Source organism: Neolamprologus brichardi, chromosome 12 (genome assembly GCF_056152115.1).
Source record: "Neolamprologus brichardi isolate AB-2024 chromosome 12, ASM5615211v1, whole genome shotgun sequence".
NCBI classification, from domain to species: Eukaryota; Metazoa; Chordata; class Actinopteri; order Cichliformes; family Cichlidae; genus Neolamprologus; species Neolamprologus brichardi.
This window is the reverse complement of record NC_142115.1, coordinates 32,202,306-32,218,276: the sequence shown is the minus strand read 5'-3', so window position 1 is coordinate 32,218,276 and position 15,971 is coordinate 32,202,306. Positions and strand designations below refer to the sequence as shown.

The window sequence follows — 15,971 nt, the reverse complement described above, 5'->3', positions numbered from 1 at the left end:
TTTCCCATACCTACCTCCTAAAAATCAAGTGGATACCATTTTGGAAATAGATCCTTTTGGCAAAAGGAGAATCTCCGTCATATACAAACTGATACAGAGCTTAAGGCCTATTACTTGGGAAAAAACTAAAAATAATTGGGAAAAAGACATTGGGGTGGATTTATCTGATGATGAGTGGAGATCTTATTTAAATCGTATACATACTTCCTCCTTTTGCATTCGCCATGGTTTAATTCAGTTTAAAATTCTTCATCGTCTTCATTATACAAAAGAGAGGCTTTCAAAATTTTTCCCAGAAGTCGATCCTGCCTGTCCCAGGTGTGGACATAATCCAGCAAATGAGGGTCACATGATGTGGTCTTGTCCGAACCTGGATAATTACTGGGGAAATATATTTAAAGCATTATCTCATATCAGTGCGCAGAACTTAGTGCTTGATTTCCGCATTGGCATTTTTGGAGTTATGCCATCTCAATACAAAACGAGTAAATCTCAGGAAAATGCCATAGCATTTGCTACATTGCTTGCCCGTAGACTTATTCTATTCCACTGGAAGTCTGATAAGGCTCCTTCATACATACAATGGTTAAAGGAGGTGCTTTTCTTTTTACCACTGGAAAAACTTAGATACAGAGTTCTCCCATCACACCAAAAATTCTCTGCGACTTGGAACCCATTTATTGACTATATGAAAACGTATTTTCCAGATGTGTGACATACATTTTTTGTTTGTTTTGTTTTGTTTCTCTTTACATGAGCCTCGGTTGGGGAGGGAGGGGGGGGGGTTCTTTTTTGTTTGTTTGTTGGTTTGTTTTGTTTTGTTTCTTTTTTTGTGTATAATGGCAACGTTTCCATTATGTATTGTGACCATGATTTGTGAAAAAAATAAATTTAAATAGAAGTTTAAAAAAATAAATAAAATAAATAAAACTTAACATTATCTTGCCTGCTGTTGTTACCACTGTCCTGTTTGAAATGTAATGAGAGAAACTGATTATTTTGTCATATGTGCATGTGCCGATATTGAACCCAAGTTACTAACTAGCTAACTGACTGGATGCAGTACAGAGAGGCAGCCTCTCTGTACTGCATACTCACTATGAGCATCATTCATTATTCTTCCGCAGTAATTAAGGTTAGGATATGTTTTTTTTATTCCAATCCATTCTTCTTTTGCAGCATTTAAATAACCTTGATCAGATTTGATGGTTTTGTTACAGACTTTTCAAAAAAGTGTTTTGCTTTTCTTTCACAAATGTGGGGATTAAATTGTGTTAAAATGTACAAAACAGTGATGTCATCTTTTGTGACGAGGAACCAGGCACAGAGAGACTTGATGAATTTAAGAATCTTATGATTTAATAAAGAAATTTGCAGACTTGCACAGAGAGGCTTAAATTTTGATGACTGATAATGGAGATGAAGTCAGCAGACGATGAGGACAGGGAGGAACAGGGGTTTAAATGCACCAAGGAGACAGTCAGAGGGAACTCGGGACAACTGGAGACATTTAAGGATGCAGGGACTGACAGAGACGGGGAAGACGTCTCATCGTGACGAGTAAAGTTTATCTTGCCTGGATGGGCAGCTCTCTGGGTGCTCAGCACCCCCAAAGCTCTGATCCTAGAATCGCCCCTGCATCAGGGAACCAAACAACCTCTGGCGAAGCGGATGGCACAACACAGAAGAGCTACCTCGTCAGGCCAGGAGTCTATTTACACATACAGGCCAGTGGACACTCTTTCAATGATGAGAATGTGCACATCCTGGACAGGGAGGAATGCTGGTTTGAGCGCGGAGTCAAGGAGGCCATTTACATGAAAAGGGAAAGACCATCTCTGAATTGAGGAGGGGGCCTACGGGTACATCTTTCGCCATCTTACAATGCTGTGATTGCAGCCATTCTCCAACTCTCTGTGAATGGTACTCATGGCCATTGATCAGTGGTCTTTGATCAGTGGTTGTTAATCAATGGTCATGAGATTTTGCATAATTATGATGAAGGAACTGACCTCCCAGCCCATTGTTCCTTCAGTGGGCTGGTTTCAGTCATTATGCAAATGTACTGTTTATAAGATTCGGAAAACCTGCAGTCAGCTGAGACTGAAGAAGTCACTTGGGTGACGAAACCTTTCTCCCACTGAAAACTCTACGTTCAGATGAACAGAATCAACTTTTGGAGATACTAATGTAGCTACACAATAACTTAAGTGTCAAATCAAACAGACAATCCAGCAGTTCATCAGTGTAAAGAAGAACCAGTTTCCATTCAGATTATTGATCAGGGCTGCACAGTTAGGACTGAAATGGCACTGATGTCATTTAAAATAATAAATCAGGAATCTACATGATTGATTGGCTCATTTTTCCTAACAAACTGCAGCCATCACAATAGGAAATAATCATGTGCAACCATGCAGCTGCACTGCTTTTTAAAGTTGAGCTGCATGTTAGGATAGAGAGAACAGACACAGAAACCACATCCTCAAGAATGAACAATAAATGGACCTTCCCATAGAGATTAATAAAATTCTGTTCTATTCTACATCAGTGACCTTCATGTTAAAGAAAGATGTGTCCGGGAGAGAAGCCAGCACCACTGAGTCAGATCAAAAATGATCACAATCAAATTATCCCCCCGTCCCTTAAACTTATGTCCTGTTTCTACACGGACTGATCTGCTGCTCAGTGTCCATCGCTCCCTCCTTTTGAATCCTGTTTATCAGTTTGAATTCAGATGTGTCAGTGAACACAATCTAAATAAATCTAAATAAAACCAGGTTGAAGGCTTTTTACTAAAATTTAAAATAATTAATTGTTGTCTGAAAGTAATATTGACATGAAGGGTATATGGATTCCCAAGAGCTGGAGTGGGGAACCTTTTTTCTTTGCCAAGGTCTTTAATCTTGAAAACTGCATGACACACTGGCAGACAGAAAAGACAGTTTGGTGAAAATATCAATTCTGGGGATCTGGAACCTCAAACACCAGTTATTCTTTGCGTATCTCCTGTGTTTTTCACCACTGGTTTGTTCACACGTACAGAAAGACATTACTATGACATCCACTTCAAATTGGCCTACACAATGTTGCTATGATACATGATATTGAGACACACTAATCTGATATGACATTCTTAGCAAATTTAAAGCAAATAGAACAAAGCACAAATATATTAAATTTGATCTTTTTTATTATTAATTTTTATTTCCTTTTGTTTAGTGGTTTGGTGCTGTTTCTCAACTCAAAATGTCCTGTTGTAATTGGACATTTTGAGTTAAGAAACAGCACCAAACCCCAACAACACTTCCCTCATGGTGCTTTATATTGTAAGGTCAAGACCCTACAATAATGCACCAAAACTCCAACCCCCTAGAGCAAGCACGTTGGCGACAGTGGGAAGGAAAAACTCACTTTTAAAAGAGAGAAACCTGCAGCAGAACCAGGCTCTGGGATGGGGTGGCCATCTGCCTCGGCCAGTTGGTGATGAGGGAAGTAAGTTGGGAAGAGAAGAGTGTTTTTTTTTTAAACCACTCTGGTTTTAAAATTAAATTTAGATTGCCCAATGTAAATGCATATTTTAAGCCAGTTTCAGAGTTTTGTCACATAATCGCATGCACGTTTCAGTTGAATTTTAGCGTGCACATGAGAAAGCCCTAAGGATGACATTTTTGCTCCTCAGTTTGGCATGTGTTTTGAAGGTTTTGACGATTACTTCGTCAACCACTGGGTTGTTTGACTTCATTAAGAAGACTGGAGAAGGCCACCTGTCATGGAGTTCGTTGTACACCGTCAGGCTGAGCTGTTCAATGTTCTCTAAGGACATTTTGTAGGATTTGGACAAGATTTTGTTCCAGATCTTATTGGAAAGCCTCTGCATAATGAAATCTGATGTTCCTGGATGCCATGTCGCTGTCTCATTTTCTCGGCTCATAGCGTGCATTACCAGATCTTTAGTGAAATTTTTCACCACTTCTTTGTACTCTTCCCTGTTTTTAGAGACACTGAGTACTCGTCTTGGTAAAGCCAACAGGTGTTTGGTGAAGGTTGGGACAGTGATATTATCAAGTTGTTCCCTCAGATTAAAAATCAGATACTTTTCCTTGCAGTTGTGTGTTTGGCACAGATCCTTGAGAATGGCCTTGTGTATCTTTTTCAGCCTTTTTGGGGATAGGTCCAAATGTTTCAGCTGAATTTCAGGCCAGATTCTCTCAATCAGGCGATCGCTGATGCAGTCAGGAGTCAGGCGCTCTGTGAAGAGCTTGTATTTAGAAGAGACTTTTTCTATGGCCTGTGAAACCACCAACTGAATAACTCTGTGGACACACAACTTTTCCCCCATGTTCAGTGTTTTCGTGTTGACTCCGCCCTTCTCAGCGCTCTGATTCACCTCCTGCATTTCTAATGAGGAGGACTCTGGGGTTGCCGTGTCTTCTATCTCCGTCTTAGCCTCCGCTAATTCTTTTCTCTGCGTGTCCAGTTTGTTCTGCATTTCTTTTGTGTCCTTCACCAGTTTCTGATCTTCCAGGACTTTCTCTTTTTCTTCCTCCAGATTTTCTGTCTGTGTTTTCTGATTCCACTGAGTTTCTTTCAGAGGGGCCTCGTGTTTCTGAAGCTTTGCGAGCTCGGCAGACAGACCGTCCTTCTCCTGTTTCAGGATCAGGATTTCACTGTCCCTCTGCCTGAGCTGCTCTTTCAGACGGTTCATCTCAAGGTCAAAGATGCTGGTCTTTTCCTCATCTGAACAAGTCTGTTCCTCTTTTTCTTCTCCAGCTTGGATCCCATATTGTTCCAGCTTGGTACGCATCAGTGAAATTTGGGCCAACAGCTGTTTGACTTGCTGTCTGGCTGTCTTTGAATCCTCTTTTAAAAGTTGATTTTCCGACAGAGTGTTTTGAAAGGCTTTCCTAACCTGAGTAAGTTTGTCCAGAACACTTTTTGGCAGAGTGCACATAATTTTTTCTTCCTTGCCTTTCTGAAGCTGTGCAAGCTCGGCAGACAGACTGTCCTTGTCCTGTTTGAGGATCAGGATTTCGCTGTCCCTCTGCTGAAGCTGCTCTTCCAGACGGTTCATCTCAAGGTCAAAGATGCTGGTCTTTTCCTGATCTGAACAAGCCTTAGCCCCTTTTTCGTTAGTGGTGCTCCTCATTTGCACTTTGCGTGACACTGACTCATCAGTGAGTTCTCCAGCTTGGATCTCATATTGGTCCAGCTTGGCACGCATCAGTGAAATTTGGGCCAACAGCTGTTTGATTAACTGTCTAGCTTCCTTTGTATCCTCTTTTAAAAGCTGATTTTCAGACAGAGTGTTTTGGAAGGCTTTCCTAACCTTAATAAGGTCATCCAGTGTACTTTTTGGCAGAGTGCACATAAATTGTGGTTTTCCTTTCTGGTTGCTCATTTTTGACATTTAAAATAAAGCTGCGGTGTTACAATAAATCAGATATTCAGATTTGACTGAGGGTAGCAGAACAAAAGTTCATCTAGTGAATCGCTCGTGACTGTAGGTAAGAAACGTGCTTGTCTAGTGTGCAGTTTCAGCTGGCTGTTTAAGGACTTGAGTTGACTGTGACGTTATGGCCTGATTCTCTTGCCTTTCATGTTTGAAACAGGCCCCTCCCACAATAACGTTCCCTATTGGCTAATTGACGATAGGTCCCGCCCATAAAGAACAGGCTGTCAGATTTTCTGACGTCATGGCCCCATTCTCTTGGCTTTCATGTTTGACACAGGCCCCGCCCTCCACAACGTTCCATATTGGCTCATTGAAAATAGACCCCGCCCACAAAGAACAGGCTGCCAGACTTTTACAATTAAATTCATATTTAGAAACAATAAAATAGAAATTATTTAAAAATATATTCATTTAAATTTATTATGATTCATCCCTCTTCATTTACCCAAAAAAACATTTTCACCACTTACTCAAAAGCCCTTCTCTGTGGTAGAAAACCTTTATTTTCCACGCTCTCTTCACTTCCATCCGCCTCTATCACGTCTTTTTGCCCACTCCGAGATTATTGCCTGTGCCCCTGTTGCTTACTCAAAACAAAGTAGGAAGGAGAGTATTTCAAACCAGCAGGTGACCTGATCTATTAATGTTTTCGACACACAGTTTACTTCTAACTGCGCGATTTTTAACAATGAAAAAATGATATCTTCATTTTCTTTGTTATATATTGAAATAAGCTGAACTCTCTTGTGTTTAGAAAAGAATGCAAATTTTTAAATCAACCTTAAAACCAACCATACTGATAAAAGCTATTTGCTGTTTTAATAACGTTTAATTGCCACTGTATGAGCTTATCTTGTGTTACATCCTTAAGAGAGAGACCTGCAGCTGCCTCCTTCCTTTGGCTCCTTGGGTGTCTTTATCTGAGCATCACTTTTGCCTCCACTATGAAGCCCCTCGTAGCAACATTTAACTTTCAAGGCAGATAAAAAAGTCTCAGTTTTGAGCGTAATCAGCTCTTAGTTATTCTGACCTCACCATAGCGCCATCTGTCCAACACGACGTCTGTGTGCAGACTCATGACCAAGGAATTAATTGTGGATTTTAGGAATACCGGGAAACCCTTGACCCCTTTAACACTCAAGGGGGTCGACGTGGACATTGTGGAGCACTATAAATATCTCGGAGTACACATAAACAATAAATATGACTCGGTCAAAAACACCACTGCACTTTACAGGAAGGGCCAGTGTCGTCTCTATTTTCTGAGGCGGCTGAGGTCCTTCAACATCTGTCGGACAATGCTCAGAAATTTCTATGAGTCTGTTGTGGCCAGAGCTATCCTCTATGCTGTTGCATGCTGGGGCAGCAGGTTGAGCATTGCTGATGCCAACAGACTCAATAAACTGATCTGTAAGGCCAGTAATGTTGTGGGTATGGAGCTTGACTCTCTTAAGGCGGTGTCAGAGAGGTGAATGTTGTCCAAGATAAAGACAATGTTGGACAATACCTCCCACCCACTCCATGACATGCTGGCTAGCCACAGGAGCACGTTCAGTGAGAGACTGAGATTACCAAAAAGCACCACTGAACAACACAGGAAATCATTCCTGCCTGTGTCCATCTCCCTGTACAACTCCTCCATCTAACACACTGTAAACACTGCAATAGTTACATCCTTTTGCACATGCTCCTTCCTGCTTGGTAATGTTGCTGTCTATTTTCTGGATATTTATTTATAATCACATCTGTCAACCCTGGATATTTATTATTTGGTGATTTGTATATATTGTGCTATTCCTTATATCTTTACATATTGTATTTCTAATCATCTATTCTGTTTTTGTTTTGGGGGTTTTTTTGTTTCTGTTTTTCTTATTGTCACTGTACGAGAGCAACTGTAACCCACATCATTTCCCTAGGGATCAATAAAATATTCTGATTCTGATTGATTCTGATGTCTCAGGTATTAAAACACATGAGAGAGATGCTGGTTCATCACAGCCATAAATATGTTAAAAATGAAGATGTGTTCAGGTACCAGATTTAGTGCTATATGAGGTATTTTAATAGAAGAGGCTGCGAGACAGTGTTTGGATCCACGTTTTTCCATGTTGTCTGCAAATATCAAAAGTGAGGCTCAGTGTTTGTTGTTAAACTTTAACCTTACCTATTCCCTGCAATAAAAAAAAAACACATTTGTTAAAAGTTCTGTTTGTTATAACAGTAAGAATATGCTTACCTAGTTACACCTACAGCGAGTTTTGTAAATCGTGCCTCTGACATATGCGCTCCATACAATAATAATTAAAAAGACTGAAACTAATGAAAAAACCCTAAACTAACTGCAGTAATAAACATAAACTACATGCAGTGTTGTCCTCTTGATTTGAACATGAACTCTGCTGCTTTTCTGTCTTTTAGTTCAAGCATCATTAAACTCTGAACTTCTGCTGTCTTCTATCTCCAGTCTTCACAGGGTGTCTTTCCAAACTCACTCCAGCATTTCTCTTCAGGTGGCTTTTTCTACTTTCCCTTTGTCTCTTATTGCTACTTTGGATTTCTTCTGTACAATAATATTAATCCTCTAGTTCCCTGATTTTTTCACATCATTGCTTTATTCTCTTGGGTGATGCAAGTGTTTCTCTAACCTCAAGAAAATGTTAAGATGTTATCAATAAAATGACAGTTTGAATACAGTAAGAGTTAAACAATAAGAGTTAAGAGATAAAATTTCCTTTGATGTTTACAGACAAATCAAAACGCAGCCAGACTTTGATCTTTTTTTATTGACAGAAATAATCCAGGAGATCAATGAAATCAGGTTTCCGACATTTTCATCATATTTGCTCTGCAGGTGAAAAACAGGAAATCCACAGTTAACGAGACTAAATCCTGAATGTGCTGATGTGATCTGGAATATGAAGTGAGAGTTCACAGAAACACACTGGAACAAACAGCAGCTCCAACTGTACAAATGTTCAACAATTATGAAATAAATGTTTCGGGTCAGTCAGTAGCAAAGAAAACAGTATCTGTATCTGACAAAGCAATTTACACAGAACTTAGGAACAATCTAAAAAACAAAGAATGAACTTTAGTTTGTATGAATACAACTGAATAAATGTCAGACAGTCAACATTATTCTGCAATGACACATTTTAAAGAAAAACATGGCTGAATTATTATGACAACCTACACAGTTTGGTTTATTTTGCAACATAATGGAGAACATGCTATAAGAAACACATTTAAATGAAGCAAATCACTTAAATGAATCACTGACAGTTAAGTATTAAAAGAAGACATTAGAAGCACAAATTGTCACGATGCTGTTACTAGCTGATATGGATCTAAATAACTGATAAAGGACATTTATCAGTGCTTGTTTATCAATGTCACATCTATTTTATACTGACTAAATGTTTAAAAACAGTTTCATGGACACTTAATGACACTTTAAACATCTTCAAACTAAATTTGCAACAAAACAAAAAATATTACATTTATGATTTTGTTTTACTCTGTGTTTTGAAAATAATTTGTATTTTATTGTATAAATTGCTTCAGGTGTTAAATTTTTCTTACTGAAATTTCTCACATAAAAAATAACAACAGGAGTTGCCGAAATTGAAAAACAAACAACCACAAAACAAGCTGTAACAAAAACGAGAAAGCTTGAAACAAGAGAAAAGAAAAAAAGTTCACAGAGACCTCGTTGCAGTTTTTAAAGAAATCTAAGTCTGACAGATTTTGATATCAGAGGTTTTGGCGTCTCCTGCCTTTCCAACATTAAAATATGGGAAGAGTTTCTCAGTGAAAGTGTCTCTGTGAGTGCAGATGTGAGTCATGTCTTCAGGGTCATAGAAGGACACCTCCTCCCTGTCATAGTCCAGCTGGACTCTGATCCTCTGGAGACTCTTCTTCACTGTCACAGTCTGACCAGCACCATTAGTGTATTTTCCACTGCGATGTGTTAAACACCAGAATCCACATGTTGGTGAAACGGATGACTCATTTTTGTCAACTGACTCTTTAATTAAACCCACATTCCAGTCAGGATGGTCTCCCACCTCCACCTCCCAGCTGTGTTTCCCTGAGCTGAAGCCTTCAGAGCCAAAAACAGTGGGATACTTAGTGTTTCTCTCTGGATTATCAGGAAGCTGCTGCTCTGTGTCTCCATCCCTCACACTGGTCAGATCATCAGACAGATAGAGACAGCAGTGTGCAGTGTTTGGGTCCAGAATGACAGGACTGAAGTGGACCTTCTCCTTCATCTTCTCCCACACTCTGAAGGACAGGTTGCCCAGGTGTTTGGCCACATCTATCAGTGCTCCTGAGACCAGCTGTGGATCTGACACTGAGCTCTGGGCTCTGGCTCTGCTCTGAGTGTCTTTATAACTGCTGAGGAATGGCACGCTGTGTTTCTGCAGCTCTTCTTCAACAGCAGAGATGCTGTCTGACAGAGAGGAGATCTGCTCCTCAATCATCTTCATCTCTCTGCTGATAGTCCTCCCCTTCTGCTCCTCTTCCTTCCTCAGAGCTGCCAGTCTGGACTCCTCTTCCTCTTTCAGGAACTGCTGGAGCTTGTTGAACTCTGCTCTGATCTGCCTCTCTGTGGACAACAGCTGCTTCTTCATGTGTTCCCTCATTTCATTGTATGCTTCCTCCACTTGTTTGTATTTGTTCCTCTTGTCCTGCAGAGACTTTAAGTCAGATTTCAGCTGCTCCTTCAGGTCACTGACTGCTTCTTCTACAGGAACCACTTTGTGACTCTGGTGGAGAGAAAACTCACACACAGGACACACAGCTCTGTCTTCATCCTCACAGTACCAGTAAGGGACGTCTGGATGTTTTCCACACACCACCTCCTCCTTCTCTTCCTCCTCCTCGTTTTCTGTCTCAGGTGAGCTCTCACTGTGTCTCTTAGCAAAGGAGTCAGCAAGTTCTTTGAGAGAAACGTTTATAGATGTTTCATCCTTTGAAGATTTTCTTTTACAAATGGGACAGTTTTTGTTTGTAGTTTGTTCCCAGAATTTCTGCAGGCAGCTTGAACAGAAGCTGTGGTTGCAGCTCAGAGACACAGGATCTCTGAAAGTCTCTGAACACACATAGCAGCTCAGATAGTTTTCAAAAAGTGCGACTTTCTCCGCCATTTTCCAGGGTTTGGTTTCAATGACTCACCGAAATACGACCTCTTTGCTTGATAATGCCGCCAAATTATGTTCTTCGGTACAAAGCGCAGGTTTTAATGTGACGGCGTCTCCAGCGTGGTCGACAATGAGTTTAACTTTGTTAGGGGCGGAGCTGATTGTAATGGAGTTGCTATTTTATTATATTCCCACTAGATGGCGCTGTGTCTGTGATATAGATGTTGAATACACCACCAGACTACCGCTGACAGTCTCTATGCTTCAGAGAGAAATGTGACTGAACCAACATTAATATGCGTCGCTTTTAAATTCTGGTTTGAACTTAGGCTGCACTGAGCTGTCATTAATAAATGCGTCTCTTGGTGACGGTCATTGATCCTCTGGAGACTCTTCTTCACTCTCAGAGTCTGATAAACGACATCAGTGTATTTTCCACTCTCATAATTTAAACACCAGGTTCCAGTTTCTGGTGAAATGAATGATTCATTCTTGTCAGCTGACACTTTTATTAAACCCACACTCCACTCAGGATGGTCTCCCACCTCCCAGCTGTGTTTCTCTGAGCTGAAGCCCTCAGAGCCAAAAATGTCGGGATACTTAATGTTTTTCTGTGGATTGACAGAAATCTGCTGTTTTTTAAATCCAAGTCTCACACTGGTCAGATCATCAGACAGATAGAGACAACAGTTTGCAGTGTTTGTCCAGAATGACAGGACTGAAGTGGACCTTCTCCTTCATCTTCTCCCACACTCTGAAGGACAGGTTGATAGAATATGATACCCATTTACACAAAAAGTAAAAATAAACCAAAAAAACAAACAAACAAAAAAACAGAAAATTACTGAGATCTCACTGAACTATGATGAAAACTCCCTTAGACTCTTTTGGCATCTCCTGTTTTTCAAATATTAAACGTGTCTCAGTGAAAGTGTCTCTGTGAGTGTAGATGTGAGTCATGTCTTCAGGGTCACAGTCTGACCAACAACATCTGTATATTGTCTACTGTTATATTAGAAACACCAAATGTCTAACTTTGGTAAAGCAGGATATTCTTCCTTCCTGTTAACTAAGCCTGTAATTCTATTAACTTTTATTCATATGATGCTAAATCAGAACAATATTCACCTTAAGAAGTTTTATATTGTAAGGGAAAGACCCTACAATAATACCAAGAAAACAGAGAAAGTCCCAACAGTCATATGACTCTCTATGATTTTGGGCTTTGGCAACAGTGGGAAGGAAAAACTCCCTTTTAGCAGGAAGAAGCCTCCAGCAGAACCAAGTTCAGGGAGTGGGCAGCCATCTGCCACTTTAGTCAAAGTAAAAACAAATAAAGGAACAAAAATAATCAAACAGAAAGTCCAGTCAGAGACATCTGCAGTCTCTAAGTCTCTATTGTAGCCCTGTGATGTTTGGCAGATATTACCCAAAATCTGTGGCTGTAACTGCAGCCATCACAATAGGAAACAATCATGTGCAACCATGCAGCTGCACTGCTTTTTAAAGTTGAGCTGCATGTGAGGATAAAAGGAACAGACACAGAAACCACATCCTGAAGAATAAACAATAAATGGACCTTCCCATAGAGATTAATAAAATTCTATTCTATTTTATTCTATTCTATTCTACATCAGCATCCTGCATGTAAGGGAAAGATGTGTCCTGGAGAGAAGCCAGCACCACTGAGTCAGATCAAAAATGATCACAATCAAATTATCCCCCCATCCCTTAAACTTATGTCCTGTTTCTACACAGACTGATCTGCTGCTCAGTGTCCATCGCTCCCTCCTTTTAAATCCTGTTTATCAGTTTGAATTCAGATGTGTCAGTGAACACAATCTAAATAAATCTAAATAAAACCAGGTTGAAGGCAATTTACTAAAATTTAAAATAATTAATTGTTGTCTGAAAGTAATATTGACATGAAGGGTATATGGATTCCCAAGAGCTCGAGTCGGGAACCTTTTTTCTTTGCCAAAGTCTTTAATCTTGAAAACTGCATGACACACTGGCAGACAGAAAAGACCATTCGGTGAAAATATCAATTCTGGGGATCTGGAACCTCAAACACCAGTTATTCTTTGCGTATCTCCTGTGTTTTTCACCACTGGTTTGTACACACGTACAGAAAGACATTACTATGACATCCACTTCAAATTGGCCTACACAATGATGCTATGATACATGATATTGAGACACACAATTCTAATCTGATATGACATTCTTAGCAAATTTAAAGCAAATAGAACAAAGCACAAATATATTAAATTTGATCTTTTTTATTATTAATTTTTATTTTCTTTTGTTTAGTGGTTTGGTGCTGTTTCTCAACTCAAAATGTCCTGTTGTAATTGGACATTTTGAGTTAAGAAACAGCACCAAACCCCAACAACACTTCCCTCATGGGGCTTTATATTGTAAGGTCAAGACCCTACAACAATGCACCAAAACTCCAACCCCCTAGAGCAAGCACTTTGGCGACAGTGGGAAGGAAAAACTCACTTTTAAAAGAGAGAAACCTGCGGCAGAACCAGGCTCTGGGATGGGGTGGCCATCTGCCTCGGCCAGTTGGTGATGAGGGAAGGAAGTTGGGAAGAGAAGAGTGGTTATTTTTTAAACACTCTGGTTTTAAAATTTTATTTAGATTGCCCAATGTAAATGCATATTTTAAGCCAGTTTCAGAGTTTTGTCACATAATGCACGTTTCAGTTCAATTTTAGCGTGCACATGAGAAAGCCCTAAGGATGATATTTTGGCTCTTCAGTTTGGCATGTGTTTTGAAGGTTTTGACGATTACTTCGTCAACCACTGGGTTGTTTGACTTCATTAAGAAGACTGGAGAAGGCCACCTGTCATGGAGTTCGTTGTACACCGTCAGGCTGAGCTGTTCAATGTTCTCTAAGGACATTTTGTAGGATTTGGACAAGATTTTGTTCCAGATCTTATTGGAAAGCCTCTGCATAATGAAATCTGATGTTCCTGGATGCCATGTCGCTGTCTCATTTTCTCGGCTCATAGCGTGCATTACCAGATCTTTAGTGAAATTTTTCACCACTTCTTTGTACTCTTCCCTGTTTTTAGAGACACTGAGTACTCGTCTTGGTAAAGCCAACAGGTGTTTGGTGAAGGTTGGGACTGTGATATTATCAAGTTGTTCCCTCAGATTAAAAATCAGATACTTTTCCTTGCAGTTGTGTGTTTGGCACAGATTCTTGAGAATGGCCTTGTGTATCTTTTTCAGCCTTTTTGGGGATAGGTCCAAATGTTTCAGCTCAATTTCCGGCCAGATTCTCTCAATCAGGCGATCGCTGATGCAGTCAGGAGTCAGGCGCTCTGTGAAGAGCTTGTATTTAGAAGAGACTTTTTCTATGGCCTGTGTAACCACCAACTGAATAACTCTGTGGACACACAACTTTTCCTCCATGTTCAATGTTTTCGTGTTGACTCCGCCCTTCTCAGCGCTCTGATTCACCTCCTGCATTTCTAATGAGGAGGACTCTGGGGTTGCCGTGTCTTCTATCTCCGTCTTAGCCTCCGCTAATTCTTTTCTCTGCGTGTCCAGTTTGTTCTGCATTTCTTTTCTGTCCTTCACCAGTTTCTGATCTTCCAGGACTTTCTCCTTTTCTTCCTCCAGATTTTCTGTCTGTGTTTTCTGATTCCACTGAGTTTCTTTCAGAGGGGCCTCGTGTTTCTGAAGCTTTGCGAGCTCGGCAGACAGACCGTCCTTCTTCTGTTTCAGGATCAGGATTTCACTGTCCCTCTGCCTGAGCTGCTCTTTCAGACGGTTCATCTCAAGGTCAAAGATGCTGGTCTTTTCCTGATCTGAACAAGTCTGTTCCTCTTTTTCTTCTCCAGCTTGGATCCCATATTGTTCCAGCTTGGTACGCATCAGTGAAATTTGGGCCAACAGCTGTTTGACTTGCTGTCTGGCTGTCTTTGAATCCTCTTTTAAAAGTTGATTTTCCGACAGAGTGTTTTGAAAGGCTTTCCTAACCTGAGTAAGTTTGTCCAGAACATTTTTTGGCAGAGTGCACATAAATATTTCTTCCTTGCCTTTCTGAAGCTGTGCAAGCTCGGCAGACAGACTCTTCTTGTCCTGTTTGAGGATCAGGATTTCGCTGTCCCTCTGCTGAAGCTGCTCTTCCAGACGGTTAATCTCAAGGTCAAAGATGCTGGTCTTTTCCTGATCTGAACAAGTCTGTTCCTCTTTTTCTTCTCCAGCTTGGATCTCATATTGGTCCAGCTTGGCACGCATCAGTGAAATTTGGGCCATCAGCTGTTTGATTTGCTGTCTAGCTTCCTTTGTATCCTCTTTTAAAAGCTGATTTTCACACAGAGTGTTTTGGAAGGCTTTCCTAACCTTAATGAGGTCATCCAGTGTACTTTTTGGCAGAGTGCACATAAATTGTGGTTTTCCTTTCTGGTTGCTCATTTTTGACATTTAAAACAAAGCTGCAGTGTTACAATAAATCAGATATTCAGATTTGACTGAGGGTAGCAGAACAAAAGTTCATCTAGTGAATCGCTCGTGACTGTAGGTAAGAAACGTGCTTGTCTAGTGTGCAGTTTCAGCTGGCTGTTTAAGGACTTGAGTTGACTGTGACGTCATGGCCTGATTCTCTTGCCTTTCATGTTTGAAACAGGCCCCGCCCATCACAACGTTCTCTATTGGTTAATTGACGATAGGTCCCGCCCACAAAGAACATGCTGTCAGATTTTCTGACGTCATGGCCCCATTTTCTTGGCTTTCATGTTTGAAACAGGCCCCGCCCTCCACAACGTTCCATATTGGCTCATTGAAAATAGATCCCGCCCACAAAGAACAGGCTGCCAGAGTTTTACAATTAAATTCATATTTAGAGATAATAAAACAGAAATTATTTAAAAACATATTCATTTAAATTTATTATGATTCATCCCTCTTCATTTACCCAAAAACCATTTTCACCACTTACTCAAAAGCCCTTCTCTTTGGTAGAAAACCTTTATTTTCCACGCTCACTTCACTTCCATCCGCCTCTATCACGTCTTTTTGCCCACTCCGAGATTATTGTCTGTGTCCCTGTTGCTTACTCATAATAAAGTAGGAAGGAGAGTATTTCAAACCAGCAGGTTACCTGATCTATTAATGTTTTCGACACACAGTTTACTTCTAACTGCGCGATTTTTAACAATGAAAAAATGATATCTTCATTTTCTTTGTTATATATTGAAATAAGCTGAACTCTCTTGTGTTTAGAAAAGAATGCAAATTTTTAAATCAACCTTAAAACCAACCACACTGATAAAAGCTATTTGCTGTTTTAATAACGTTTAATTGCCACTGTATGAGCTTATCTTGTGTTAGATTCTTAAGAGAGAGACCT

At 40.2% G+C, this 15,971-nt stretch overlaps 2 protein-coding genes and 1 pseudogene across 2 annotated transcripts; all 3 read right to left on the bottom strand.

Annotated features, from left to right (window-relative positions):
- Window positions 1-3,541: 3,541 nt before the first annotated feature.
- On the bottom strand, window positions 3,542-5,530 carry LOC148100298 (uncharacterized). The gene has a single exon (XM_087849356.1). The coding sequence runs from the start codon at window positions 5,408-5,410 to the stop codon at window positions 3,635-3,637; it is 1,776 nt and encodes a 591-aa protein (XP_087705482.1). The 5' UTR covers window positions 5,411-5,530; the 3' UTR covers window positions 3,542-3,634.
- A 3,626-nt stretch (window positions 5,531-9,156) lies between these two features.
- Window positions 9,157-10,608, bottom strand: LOC148100297 (E3 ubiquitin-protein ligase TRIM35-like; annotated as a pseudogene).
- Window positions 10,609-13,004: 2,396 nt separating this feature from the next.
- On the bottom strand, window positions 13,005-15,192 carry LOC148100296 (uncharacterized). Its single transcript, XM_087849359.1, has one exon. It carries the CDS (start codon window positions 15,044-15,046, stop codon window positions 13,322-13,324), a length of 1,725 nt encoding a protein of 574 aa, XP_087705485.1. The 5' UTR covers window positions 15,047-15,192; the 3' UTR covers window positions 13,005-13,321.
- Window positions 15,193-15,971: the final 779 nt, after the last annotated feature.

Bases quoted from the DNA above. Each gene is read 5' to 3' on its own strand.
- LOC148100298 (XM_087849356.1), bottom strand. From the start codon at position 5,410: ATGTCAAAAATGAGCAACCAGAAAGGAAAACCACAATTTATGTGCACT.
- LOC148100296 (XM_087849359.1), bottom strand. From the start codon at position 15,046: ATGTCAAAAATGAGCAACCAGAAAGGAAAACCACAATTTATGTGCACT.